This window comes from Monodon monoceros, unplaced genomic scaffold, assembly GCF_005190385.1.
Source record: "Monodon monoceros isolate NGI ecotype Baffin Bay Population unplaced genomic scaffold, NGI_Narwhal_1 Super_Scaffold_21, whole genome shotgun sequence".
Classification (NCBI taxonomy): Eukaryota; Metazoa; Chordata; class Mammalia; order Artiodactyla; family Monodontidae; genus Monodon; species Monodon monoceros.
Genome location: NW_021703778.1, coordinates 16,808,879 through 16,821,953, shown reverse-complemented (window position 1 = coordinate 16,821,953; position 13,075 = coordinate 16,808,879). Strand labels below are relative to the sequence as shown.

General features: G+C 43.4%; 1 protein-coding gene across 7 annotated transcripts in view; it reads left to right on the top strand.

The window, feature by feature from the left end:
• The first annotated feature begins 231 nt into the window (after positions 1 to 231).
• NRP1 (neuropilin 1) overlaps positions 232 to 13,075 on the top strand; it is a 138,791-nt gene continuing 125,947 nt past the window's right edge. For 5 of the 7 annotated variants that reach the window (XM_029236902.1, XM_029236901.1, XM_029236900.1 and 2 more), the window contains exons 1-2: positions 1,533 to 2,109; positions 5,490 to 5,664. In XM_029236902.1, coding sequence (XP_029092735.1) covers positions 2,037 to 2,109; positions 5,490 to 5,664 — 248 coding nt within the window. In that variant the 5' untranslated portion in view covers positions 1,533 to 2,036. Of the gene's footprint in view, positions 276 to 714; positions 836 to 1,532; positions 2,110 to 5,489; positions 5,665 to 13,075 lie in introns of those variants that run through there. The other 2 variants (XM_029236899.1, XM_029236898.1) reach the window with 2 other exon arrangements.

Sequence of the window (13,075 nt, the reverse complement as noted above, 5' to 3'; positions counted from 1 at the left end):
CCCTGGGTGCTGGTCTCCAGCTTGGAGGCGGGGACTTCCCGGGCGCGGGCGGGCGAGCCCGGGGTGCAGCTTTGCACCGCGCGGGGCTCGCCTGCACCCCAACCGGCGCGCGCCACCGCGCCCAGCCGCCACCCGCGAGCGCTGAGCCGTCGCCCGGGGCCCGCGCGCCCTGGGCCTCTTCTCTCCCGTCCCGCCCCTAGTTCTTCCGCCAAAACCTTTGACCAGAGTCTTCCTGCCAACATTCCTAAATCTCTTTTGCCAGCTCTTTGCGCCAGGTAGGAATAAGGCTCTGCTTTCGGGTGTGTGCAGAAACGCCGTTCCCAGGAGGCGTCTGACCTTTTCACCTTCCCCACGAACTCCTTCGGAGGGGGTCCGCGGGCATTTACCCCTCTCAAGGGCCTGATCCGCTGCCAAAACCTGTCTGTTCCCTGAAATGTCCTTGCTGTTCCTATCCGCAGAGGCTTTCTGCAGCAGTTCCCGGAAAGCCCTCGGGGATGGAACTGGGGGGCATCCAGCCCACAGTGAGGACGCGCCGCCGTGGGAGGCGGAGGGGGGGGGGAGGAGCTGGAGGGCCGGCGTGACCTTGGCCTGTGGTCTGAACTGGTACCGTGAGAGCCCTGCCAGGAGCAAACCCCGCCCCCGCCACTGTTCCCCTCCCCCCGGATTGCACAGGAACCCGGGGCACTGGACCCCTAATTTCCAAACCCCGAGCACCTGGGCTCCGAGTCAGGATGCTGGGCGGGGTCGGGCGACGACTGCCCCCTAGCTGGAAGGCACACCAGCTCCCACCCTCCAGGGTCCCCTCTGACCCAGAGGAGAGGACACCAGATCTCGGGTAACAATGGAGCCCGCGGCGCGCGGCGGGCACCCGAGCACGCCAGGCGCCCAGCAGCGCGCCCCTTTACCGGGCAGGGAGGCCGGGTGGGGCCGCAGCACAGCCTCGCCCGCGCCAATCTACTGACTCGGCTCTACGTGGCAGCGACACTGCCGACCCTCGCCCGGCTCCGGGGTGCGTCCCCCACCCCTGCCGCGCTTTCCTCAGCCCCTCCGGGCCTGTCCCGCAGCGTCCAGGGGCGCCCTGCTGCTCCTGCCCCAGGTCACTACCCGGCCGCCCCGGGCACCTCCCGGGCGTCCGGAGTTAGGAGCCGCAGCAGCTACCTCCCGAGCGCCCCGCACGCCTCGGCGGCGGATCCCCAAGATCCTGGGCTGGGACCCCCCGGGGGTCCGAGCAAGCACGCCTAGGTGGGCCAGCTCGACCCTGGCGCTGCCACCAACCTCGACGCCCAGTCCCCCAGACACACCCGCCAGCCCGCCCTAGGCGCGGACCCCCGGCGCCTCCCTTCGCGGGAAGGTCCCAACAGGGCCTGCGGGAGAGACGGACAGACGCACGGGGAACGCACACGGAGGGAAACTTGTTCCTCCCCGTCTCCTGTCAGGCAATTGCTGGCGAGCCCGTGCGGGGAGAGGGGCGGGAGGAAGCGAGGGAAGGGCTCCAGAAGGGGAGGGGAGGAGGAGGTGGGGGAAGCAGGGGTGCAGTTGGTGAAACAACTCCGTCTCCCGCTCATCTTTTCATTGCTTGCTCCTCTCCTTCGCGCAGACACCTCGGACCTCCCCTGGGCGCCAGCTCCTCGGCTCCAACGCGTCCAGAAACAAGCCGGATTTTTTTTTTTCTTTCTTTCTGGAAATTGGCGTTGGTGTGCGTTTCTCTACGTCTCTCCTCCTCCCACCACCACCCCCCCTTTTTTTTTTCTGAGACATGGCCCGGGCAGTGGCTCCTGGAAGAGGAACAAGTGTGGGAAAAGAGAGAGGAAACCGGAGCTAAATGACAGGATGCAGGCGACTTGAGACACAAAAAGAGGAGGGTTTCTCTCGGATCACGGCATTGCCTCGCCGCTTTCCTTTCTCCAAGACGGACTGAGGATTTTACAGCTCTGGGAGGAGTGGAAGCGCTCCGGATTGTTGAGATCGCCCCGGTGCTCTGTTTTCCCTGCACGTTCGGTTCTCCCGCGTCTGCCCGGGAACCCAGCGAAGGGAGGATGGAGAGGGGGCTACCGCTCCTGTGCGCCGCGCTCGCCCTGGTCCTCTCGGCGGCCGGCGCTTTTCGCAACGGTAAGTGACAGGCGGAGACGCGCGGCCACAGGGGTGAACCCGGCTCCAGGCTGCCCGCGTCCGGACCCCGGACCCGCGCCCAGCTGCCGGGATCCGCCGCGGAGAGCCGCCTCCTGGGCGAAGGAAACTTTTATCCAGGCGGAGAAATCAAGCAATAAGATCAGTCGGTGTAGGGCAGGGAGATTTCAAGTGCTCTGACTCCCTCCCGAAGTTGGTTGTTTGGCCGTGGAGGTTTTCCTACCTCTGCTACAAGGCAGAACTGCTTACCTTCCCAGAGCAGCACACCAATTATCTTAATAATGTTTCCTCCCAAAGGCAAATTAGATGAGACGCCCTTTCAAAAATCTGATGGCTGTTGAAAGTTAATGAACACTTTACCAGGAGAACTTCCTGGTTCTCGAGCAGCTCCCCCGAACTGTTTCCTCTGGTGGGTGCCTGCAGGAGATAGCGGTTTGCTGGTGGATGTAACTCCCTCCTCCGCTTTTGTAAATGGCCCTGATCTGTCTGGAGTATGAATGAAAGTTACATCGTGTCAATAAAGGAATCTGATATATACAGTGTAAGGCACCAGGATATCTGAAAATCCCCAACCTAGTTGCAGCTTCCACTTAGCTTTTAAAACCACTCACTGTTAAGTAAATGGAAGACCGTGCTGGGTTATAAACAGTATCCTGTAACCTAAATAATGTGTTTTAAAATGGGATCTGGTTGTAGGCATGTTTGACTTACACTGTAAAGTAGTAGGTGGAAGAAAGGGGATGGCATTATCTTTACAGTAAGTCTTCAGCAATTATTATTAACTAATTATCAAATATTTACTTTTGTCTGGCTTAGATTTCAATCAGAGTAATTAGAAGGAAAGACCATCCGCTACTTACGGTGGTATATTGTTTTAATAAGAGACCACAAGTGGAGGAGTTCATACCGAGAGGAATGTAAATCACATCTTCACGATGGAAGTTAATCTTTCTAATATGCTTTCTGGAGGTTTCGTGATTGAAGCAATCGATTTCCCCAACAGCTACCAAGCAGTGTTCTAAAAGATACACTTGGAAGCAAAACACACACACACACAATTGTGAATGTGGAGTTCAATTTATTAATGAACCTCGGATGATGGCATCTTTCTATAGTCTGGCAGGGAACGAAATAACATTCACTCCAATTGAAAGAGCTCAAGTGGTTAGACTTTAGAAATTACAGTAACCCAACCTCTGCCTCCACAACTCTGGAGATTAAATCGGTGGTGGTGTTCATAGGATGGATTTGAAATCCAATGCAAATAGCTTTCAGACTTTAGGTTGTGAGCTCCATATGTCTGTGTGTGGGGGTGTATGTGTATGTACATACATGAGAAATATATATACTTCTTAATTTTCTTCACAGAAATCTGGGGAAGGCTGAGACCCTGAGCTTCAATCGGTGACTTGACTAGTTAAACCCATGTTGCTGTGCTTGCAGGGACCAGAGCCAGTTAATGCCTCTGTAGCTCAACAGACCTCTTCCAGCCATGTCCACCTCCTCCAAGTACCAGGGTCTGCTAAATTAATTCATTAACCTTATTTAGGACTAATGGTCCAGAATCGTTAGAAACTGCTCTTTCTTAATCAACTGTTAGAGAGATTTAACAGAGCCAGGGAGTCTAGGAGTCCGCATTATCTTATTACACTGTCACTTTCTCAGAAGTCACAGATTAAAGAGCTCTGGTGTGGTACTGAATCCACCTAAATGTCTTCTGAAGTGACTCTGTCGAGTGGCTACAAGCAGTGCTGTTTTATTTCACTCGTCTAACAGATGCCAGACACTGCCATGATGTTTGTACAGAGCTGGAGGAGACTTAATGAGATGGGGTCGCTTTCCAAGTTTTCTGCACATTTAAAATAATGCAAGAGCCTCGGCAGAATCACATAACAGGGCCCAACATGATCATTAGCTGAGATTCTGAACTCCGGTTACAACATCATTTCTTCTTGGCAAACCTTAAGCTTCTAAAAGCCAAGGCAAAGGAAACCCATATAAGGCTACCCCCAGTCTAAGAAACAAAGTCAAAAACATCTAGCAATTGAGAAAAACAATGTAACTTATATTATCTTCTTTTTAATTTATGGGAAATGATTTCTGTAATGCATGTAGCTTTATGTATTTTTGATGTGCACTTCATCTTTCATTTCCATTTGACCTGGCTTTCCTGTAATAAAATTCTGTAGATTTATAAATTCATGCTGAGAGCAAAGAATGCCATTCGCTTTCCACAGGGAATCTATTAGATGCAATATTAAAATCTATACATACCATTACTGAAAATTTGTGATTGATAGGCTTATATATTTCACTGCTTTCATACCTGTTCCTCTTACATAGTTTATGCACCAAATTTTTATTGCTCGAAATTAAGCATCAGTAAATGTGGCAGCGTTGCAGGCTGAGGCTCTCCAATATGAAATCCATCATTAAAAGTGACAGTGAGGGTCCACACTGAGCAATAAAGCAGCCCAGAGACTGGTTTCTTTGGCTCTCAGTGAATCACTTTGGCTTTTGGGTTTTTTGGAAGGAGGGCTCAAAGCTTGTTAGCTCACCTTTTAGCTCACCTTTCCTAAACTGTGACAGTGTAGCTCATCATATGTGATACCCAGACCTTCCTGTGGTGGAGCTTTTTTCCAACTTGTAGGTAATTAGAATTAATGCTGTGTAGCTATTTATTTTTCTTTCTGCCCAGTTACTTTGATCTGGTCTCCAAGACTGAGCAACTTGGAGCAGTAGAGCAGAAGTATTTCTGCTTCACCACATATACTTTGTTCTCTGATGATCTGGATCTCAAAAGCAGAGATAACTCAAAATCACTTAGGTTTACAGGCAGATAAAACAACAACAACAAAAGGTCTGGCTTTAAGCCAGTTGAAATCCTGGATGACAATCCCCACTGATCAATGACACAGACCAGGCTTATCATCAAAAAGCAACACAAAGGGTCAAATAGCATCTTTTAGTCGCCTTCACTTAGAACTTGCTCCTTAATGCAATTACACTTCTGGGGGGATAATTAAGTCTAGCAGAGGCTCCCTGGGGACCATGTTAACATCCATTGAGGGGACTTAATGTTTTTAATGCTAGAAGACCTTTTTCTTGGGAGGGAACTTTGTGTGGGGTGGGGGTGGAGTCCTATCAGATCTCAGTCCGCTCTCCTGAACCGACTTCCTGAGATCAAAGAGTGTCCTTTCGTGGCGTGTTGGTATTGGCGCCACCTGAAGGACCTGCAAGCGCCTCTTGGAGCTCCCCTTAAAGAGTTATGGAATGTTTAATAACCGGTCATTTATATGTAAATTTAAAATACCTAACTGGTTGTCAGGGAAAGGTCTACTAAAATATTATTTTTATTGCAGATAAATGTGGAGATACTATAAAAATTGAAAGCCCCGGGTACCTTACATCTCCTGGTTATCCTCATTCTTATCACCCAAGTGAAAAATGTGAATGGCTGATTCAGGCTCCCGACCCATATCAGAGAATTATGATTAACTTCAACCCTCACTTCGATTTGGAAGACAGAGACTGCAAGTAAGTGAGAATGTTTGAGCAGGGCGCCACAGCACCATCTAGTGGGCGCAGGTGTCTATGGGGGGGAGATCTGTGAACCACCTAGAATGTAAATGGATCCAGGAGGGATTCTGATCTAGGCCAGATCATGTGTCAATGGTATGGAAATTAAATTATGTTAAGTGATTTCTGAGTTCCCTAAACCAGGGAGATTATATTTAAATGTGTAATTTCTCATACTCTTTTTTCCTGTTAACACTTTTGGTTTTGGAACTCTTTTGTTAAGAAATGTGTATATATGTGTCTTTTTTTCCTGGAAAGGTGAAGAATTAGAAACCCAAACTCTCACTTGAGTTCTTGCTAAATATCGTAGGTCACTCTCATGTAGTGCATTGGTAGACGGTGAGGTCGGGTATTTCTTTTAAACAAATCTGGGGCATGTTTTGTGATCTAAGAACTGTGTTTATCTTACTGAGTTTGACATGACCAAAGCAAATTGTCATTGAAAAAAAAAATGAGGACTATAGGGTAAGTCTAATGAGGGATTTTTATAGTAGATTAATGACTGCAAATCTCTTATGGAACATGCTAAAAGAACTGTTAATTCACGATGAATATAATGTTTGTTCATGTGCTTTAGCATTCCTATCTCCTGCTATGGTTAAGTTACTAAGCATCAATTTATACCAGGTTTCATTATTATGAAAACATTCTCACTAGAGGGACAGTCTAAATTGTATTTCCTCACTTCGTATGAAAGAACTGTGTGTAGGTTTTGCTTTCCACAGTTGGAAAGTATGTTTGAACATTGCAAGCGGCAGTCCACTCAGATCCAGATTTGCTTTTCTCACTGGACATCCATGCAGCAGACCACCTGTCTCTGTCTTATCTGTGTCATCCCGTTCTGGCACTCTGCACCTGGTGTATTCTCCAGAGACTTGAACCTGAATAACAACCTTCAGTGATGTTTAGATATATAGTTTTAGCAAAGGAAAGTAATCTATTTAAATCTCACTTCTAAAGTGTTTCTCAAAGACTGATATGTTTTCCCAAGTTTTAAAATGAGTTTCATTATTTAAAATATTTTCTTTGCCAACACATAACCCTTTTAGAGAAGAAAAGAATAGTATGAAAATATGCAAGAAGTCCTCAATAACCTGTTGGTTTGGTGGGGTAAACTAGTTTTTCATGGTCAGGGAGATGAGGTCATCTGGTTAATTCAACATCTGGTGCCTGGAGAACTAGCATACATTCATGTCCTGTTGGTCAATTTCCAAATAATCAGTGGAACACTGCAGCAGGTAAAATTATGCCAATTTCAATTGAATCTTTGTTCTGTGATTCAGAAGTGCTTCAGGGCATTATATTGACTTTTTAATCTTGTGTGAAGGTTGACATTAATAGAGTGTTCCAGTAACTTCTTGGAAACGGGAATTCTTTTTTTTTTTTGGCCAGTATTCTGTATGGTGGTTTTTACAATGTCAGTCACCTAGACAAATTGGAGACTTGTTTTCCATTTCATTTTATTTTGTTTTATGTTTTGCATTTTACCAATACTTAAACTGCTATAGGAGATATTTTTAAGAAACTCTGGTAAAACACACTCAAGTAATAATGTTATTCCTCAAAATAAGATGCTGTTAGATTTCAGTAAACTCATGCTTACTAATTCCTGATCTGAGAGTTTTGACCATGTATATATGTAATATAATAGTTAAGGAATTCAGAATAGTTATTAGCAGTGGTGTGCTGGTCAATGTTAACAACTGGATCTAGGGAGGGGATAGGTCAAGTCCTGATCTGTGATATTTGCCGATTTCTGTAGTGTAAATATTCCTACCATGGCCAGTTTCAAACTACAGTGATGTCACTGTGCACAGACTTGCAAAGAACTGTGTACATCTGGTTCTCGTGAGCTGGTGTGAGCCAGCTCCAGCACCCAACTGCATAGGAGTGTAAGAAGGGGAAGCCAGTTGAATGAGATAATGTGTGTAAAGTGTTTACAAGTGTCTGGCACGCAGCAAGCATTAAATAATTCTCTGCCATATCATGATGTGAGGTAGAGTATGGTAGGATGGGGGGAGCAAACTTTTTTGTTAGTTTTGTTATTTAAACATGATAAGAAAAGGGATAATTATAACTCAGAGTAAGGGACCATTTAAGTGATATCAGCAAGAAACTGACAAGGCCAAGAAGATTGTTTCTGTAATTATGATGGTGAGTTTTGTTTTTGTTTTTTAATGCTACAGAATAAGGTGCTTTTTTAATTGTAGCAAGTGAGTATTTGTTCTCTGTGAAGGAGCCATCTCCTGCCCAGTCTTGAAGACTGATACCTTTAGCTTGATATGGTCAATGGAGATTATGGCCCTGGAAAACATCTTTGTGCCATGCTTCCAAGTGGTGCTACCTGATTGTTTTATCAATGAAAATTCCAAAAATGATATAGGAAGACCAACTTAAGACATTTGCCATCACTATCTTTCCTGACTGGTCCACATGACTCCTGGTTATTGTTGAAGGTTGCAGCTGAAAATTCTACACGTGTGGCACAATTATCTCCTTTTGGTTGTGAGAAGAATCCACAGCTTTAAAGTCTACAGGGGGTTAGAATTCCCTAGCAAAATGGAAAGCACCAGAAACTCCTGTAGGAATAAATTCATAGACTTCCAAAGTTTATGTTGGATGTGCAAATGTATAGATTTTGAGGGTTTGGTGGATTGTGGGGTTTTTTAGTTTATATTAAGCTACTTCCAAAAATGTATTTGAGATGACACATCACGTTCAGAGAACTGGGAAGCTTTTACTTATCATTTCTGTTAAGAACAAGCCGTTTGTCTTATTTGAGATATTTAATGTCTTTCCTTGTCTCAGCTATATTATATGTCTAACAGCAGTAAAAAGTACTTGCTGTTCCCGTTTTATAGTAAGATAAAATAGGGTAGTGGATATGAAAGCCCTTTGAAAAGCTAGAAGCTCCCCTCAGAAGCCGTTATTATCATTCTTAGGATATCTTTAACAACTTGGTGATTGTTAGAACATTTGGACATAGGAAACTAAGCAAACTAAATGTGTTAATCCAATAATGGGGATGATCCGCATACAATACATCCTGCATTTCTCTTGAAACTGTCCGTATTCGAATAGTCAGCTTTCATAATGGGAGCGCTCAAGAAATTGATTCCTTCACAATTTGCTTATTGCAAAACATCCTGGAGACCCAAGTAAACAATTGTTTATTAGAGTGTAGGAATAAATAAATAATTAAATAGCCAAGCTCTGGTAGGAAAAATACCTTTATTTCTATTTTATTGTTTTCTTTATCATGAAATTAAAATATTCTCTCATAATTTTAACCATACAGTGAAATGCACACAATCACATATTTTCATGTGAAGAGTACCAGGACTGGCCCAGTACATAGTTAACCTGTGCTAACCTTACAGAAAGGTTTTTACAGTGGATGTCGGGGGTGGGGGGGGGGCGGGCGGGGGGGAGGATATTTCCTTAAGGAAAATGAATGTCCAAGTTGTGCCTGGTAGCTTTAAAAATTCAACCATCTATGTGTATGCCACCCCTGAATCAGGTTTCATTACAAATAAGCATCAAAAACATAATATGAGAACTCCCTGAATTCTTTCATTGAACAAGGTGTGGTATCAATCAGTCAATCCATGGAGCCATAGAGCATCTGTCTGCAGGCTAATCTTGGGCTGGGATTTCTAGCTAACTAGTCTGTGCCTGGTTTTATTGTGATGTTGATACCAGAGGCGGCTATAGGATGTTCTGAATGGAGAAGAAAAGGAGGAATCTGATTTCTCTCTTTTGCACCAGCAAACTCCTCCATGCTTGTGAAGTGTCAAAGCAGAGTTAAAAGCAGGAAAGAAAGAAAAACCCACCTGCAGAGTGTTGGTCAGAAGGCAGTGTTCATGGTGCGTTGAAAATGGTTTTCAGAACTTACACTGAGCTGGTTGGGTTTTACTCCACTGGAGTTTCCTTCGGTGGTAAAGCGGCCATCTTGACTCTCATAAAACTTTATATCTGCATAATAAACAAGAATGTCATTGATACAGTAGTTAGAATTTATGGAGCTTTTCCGGTTTCCCAGCAATGCAAACTATCAGCATGATAATTTATAATGGTTTGTGACAAATACTGCTGAGCAAAGAGGTGTGTGGTTACATTCAGATCAGATGTCATCTGGGGAGCAATAAAAATTTCACAGACATTGGGTTAAAAACATTAGGAAAATGAATGTGAAGCTCCAGAAAGAGAGTCTAAAGACGTGGTGGTGATGGGGGAGAAGGGAGGTCTTCTGAGTGACAACTTCCTGACTTCACTGCCTGATTTGTCAGGGCTGTTTCGTAGGATTTCACCAAGACGCAAGGCTAACATCCCATAAATGCTTTTCTAGCATGACGATTTGTAGCCTTTTCTTTGTGTAACCAATAAATTGGTGTCTTTTTCTTAATTCAATGCAATCAAAGGAAGGTTTCACTCTTGTAACTTCATATGAAGTTTAGACACATAAAACTGTAATTAAGTAGAGACGATACTCAAGTCTAGGGATTTTGTTGGAATAAATCACACATTGTCTTTAATGCTACTTTTAAAATTTCCTAAGCTGTTATAAACTTTGAAACACCATTTATTTTCATAGAATATAAACTCACTGAATGAAAATTAATCTTCCCTTAGCTCCTCAAATCTGATTTTTCCTGAAAATGTAATTATACAATGGTAACTTTGTTGTTATAGGGAATTTGGGGACTAAAAGTTCCATTTTTGGTTTCCCTAAGTTATATTTTTTGTTTTGATCTTTGTTCAGCATGGATTTTTGCATTAATTTTATTTTTTTTAAATTGCATTAAAGTATTATCTATCCTGATTAGTGAGTTTTTTTGTATCTGAGGCATGGGCATACCCCTAGTCCTAGACTTGGGTTTTAGAGCATCACTTAGACCAAAGCAAACAAGGACTTTGTTTTATGGAAAACAGTGGGTGTTTTTTGCCAAAGTAATTCTCTTTTTTCTATACTAAATATAAAAATATATTAAATTATAATCTATATCTAGAAAAATATACAAAGTAAGTGTAACATTTGATACAATTTTACAAAGTGAGCATACCCATATAAACCGAACCAGAGCAAACGTTTCCAGCTTCCTAGGAAGAGGCCACCTCCTGTCCACTTTAAGTCTCTGACCTTTGGTCTCAAGGGCAGCTGCCATCCTGACTTCTGTGATTCCATTTTTATGAATTTCAAAATCAGACAAAACTCATCTATAGTCTTGAAGTCTGGATGTACTATCCTTTGAAGATCACCAAACTCTTTGGAATGGGGATAGAAAAAAATGTTCTAATCCAAAAACAGTCTTACTGAAGCATTTTTTCTAATTGTTTTTCGTTGACTACTATAGAAATATATTTCTTGCTTATACTACAGTTATGTTAAAATAAACACAAAGTTTTTGGTCCAAGAGCCTGCTTTTTATGCCAGGCAAATTCAGAACGATCTTCCTTTGCTTTATTTTTCCTCATCTTTTCATTGCTGATTTTGATCTCAAGTAACTTCCCAACATGGGCAACGTGAGAGGCACCACCACCAAGCTAAATTCAATTAAAAAACTATTGAATGGGTAGAAATGAAGTCTTCTCAGAACAGCGGATGTCAGTGTGGTTGCTACCACCTGCAGCATCCTTTGTTGCTGCTCAAGCAGATAATCGTCTACGTTCTTCCTTTTGATTTCTTTCCGCATTAGCACTGATTTAATTTGAAAAGAACTCCATGTGTTTAATAAAATTAATTTCCTTTATTATTTCTTCCTATAAGCAATCACATTGGATCATAATGAATTTTGAGTATTACAAGGTCGTTGTGTGTTGGGCATTTCCGTAATTTGAAAGAAGCAACCTTTATGAGAAGATTAGTTGAAATCTTATCCAATTGAATCAACATGTGCCTGGCATTTCCAACCAGATTTCATTTTGGGGAGGCAGCCCTTCAAAATTGATCCAAGGGAGACATATGCCTGCAGCCGGCATGCGTATTATCAGCTCCTTTCCTTCCAGCGTAAAACGTGATACTTGTATGCGTGCTGACATCCTTCGGAGAAGCACATACACAAACACATATGTGCGTGTGTGTGCTTGTGAGGGAGACTATAAAATAGACTTAACTAATGGTCGTTGTAGTATTCATCAAGGCTGATCATTAAGCCTGAAGAAAAACAAGAGACAAGATTAGTGTTCAGATCAGGTTCCAAATGCCTCTTAATTGGGTGTTTGTAATCAATCCTGACTGTAGGAGTCAGTGACCTGGCAGAACATAGCACCTCCAAAGAAGATATTTCCTGCTCTTCTCTGGTTGATTGAACTGTGTCCAGTATCCAGGTCAGTTAGGATGACACAAGGTCGGGACAACCCTCAGACTGGCTGTGAAGCACACCAAACACATTATGATGGCTTACGGCTGAAGTCATTTAGTCTTTACAGATAGCACAGAAGGTGAACTGCTTTCATGCAGAATTCTACTAAATTCTGCAGAAACACGGAGAGGAAAAAAAAAAATCTTTTGGCTCCTGTCCGTTCAATTGCTTGTAACGTAGTTTTTCTCCTCATCAAGCCCAGGTCTGTATTGCACATATCTTATATCTTATTTATGGTCAACGTGTTTTTTCTCCTTTAATTTAAGTCATCAATAGAATATTTATTTCTTAATTTTTAAACTTTTTTTAAAAATTTTTTTAACTTTTAATCTTATGTTGGAGTATAGCCAATTGACAATGCTGTGATAGTTTCAGGCGCACAGCAAAGCGACTCAGCCGTACATGTACACGTATCCATTCTCCCCCAGGCTCCCCTCCCGCCCAGGCTGCCACGTAACATTGGTGGAAAGGAGTCGTCGTGGCTGGTTCTTGCTGCTTAGTCCTCTGTGGCTGCCATGTGCTCACGAAACACTCTGTGCTTCGTCGGACTTCATTTCACGTAATCTTTTTATCATCCTGTTTTGCAGGTGGTAGCACTGAGGCTTAGGAAAGTGAAATTAACTGACCCCAAATGCTCAGCTGCTGCACCAAATATCTTTCCATCTTTGTGATTATGTGGCTTGGGATATACTTTTTGGATGCGAAAATTCGAGGGAAATATTACTAGACGACTTTTTATTCAGCAGCCGTTTTCTTCTAGGAAACACACAAAAATTTAAATACAAACCAGCTGATTCTGAGGAAGGACTTAAATTTTAAACTCTTAGTTTGGATTAAGTGAAGGCTTGTGCACAGAAACTTCCAACAAATTGATGATTTTCCACTGAGTCAAAACTTGTCTTAGCAATGAAATTTGCGGTGGATACGGCAGGGGGTGTATCTGAATTCTGGTTCCTTCGGTTGATGGAGTTTGAAAACACAAAACACACATAAATACAATATTTGTT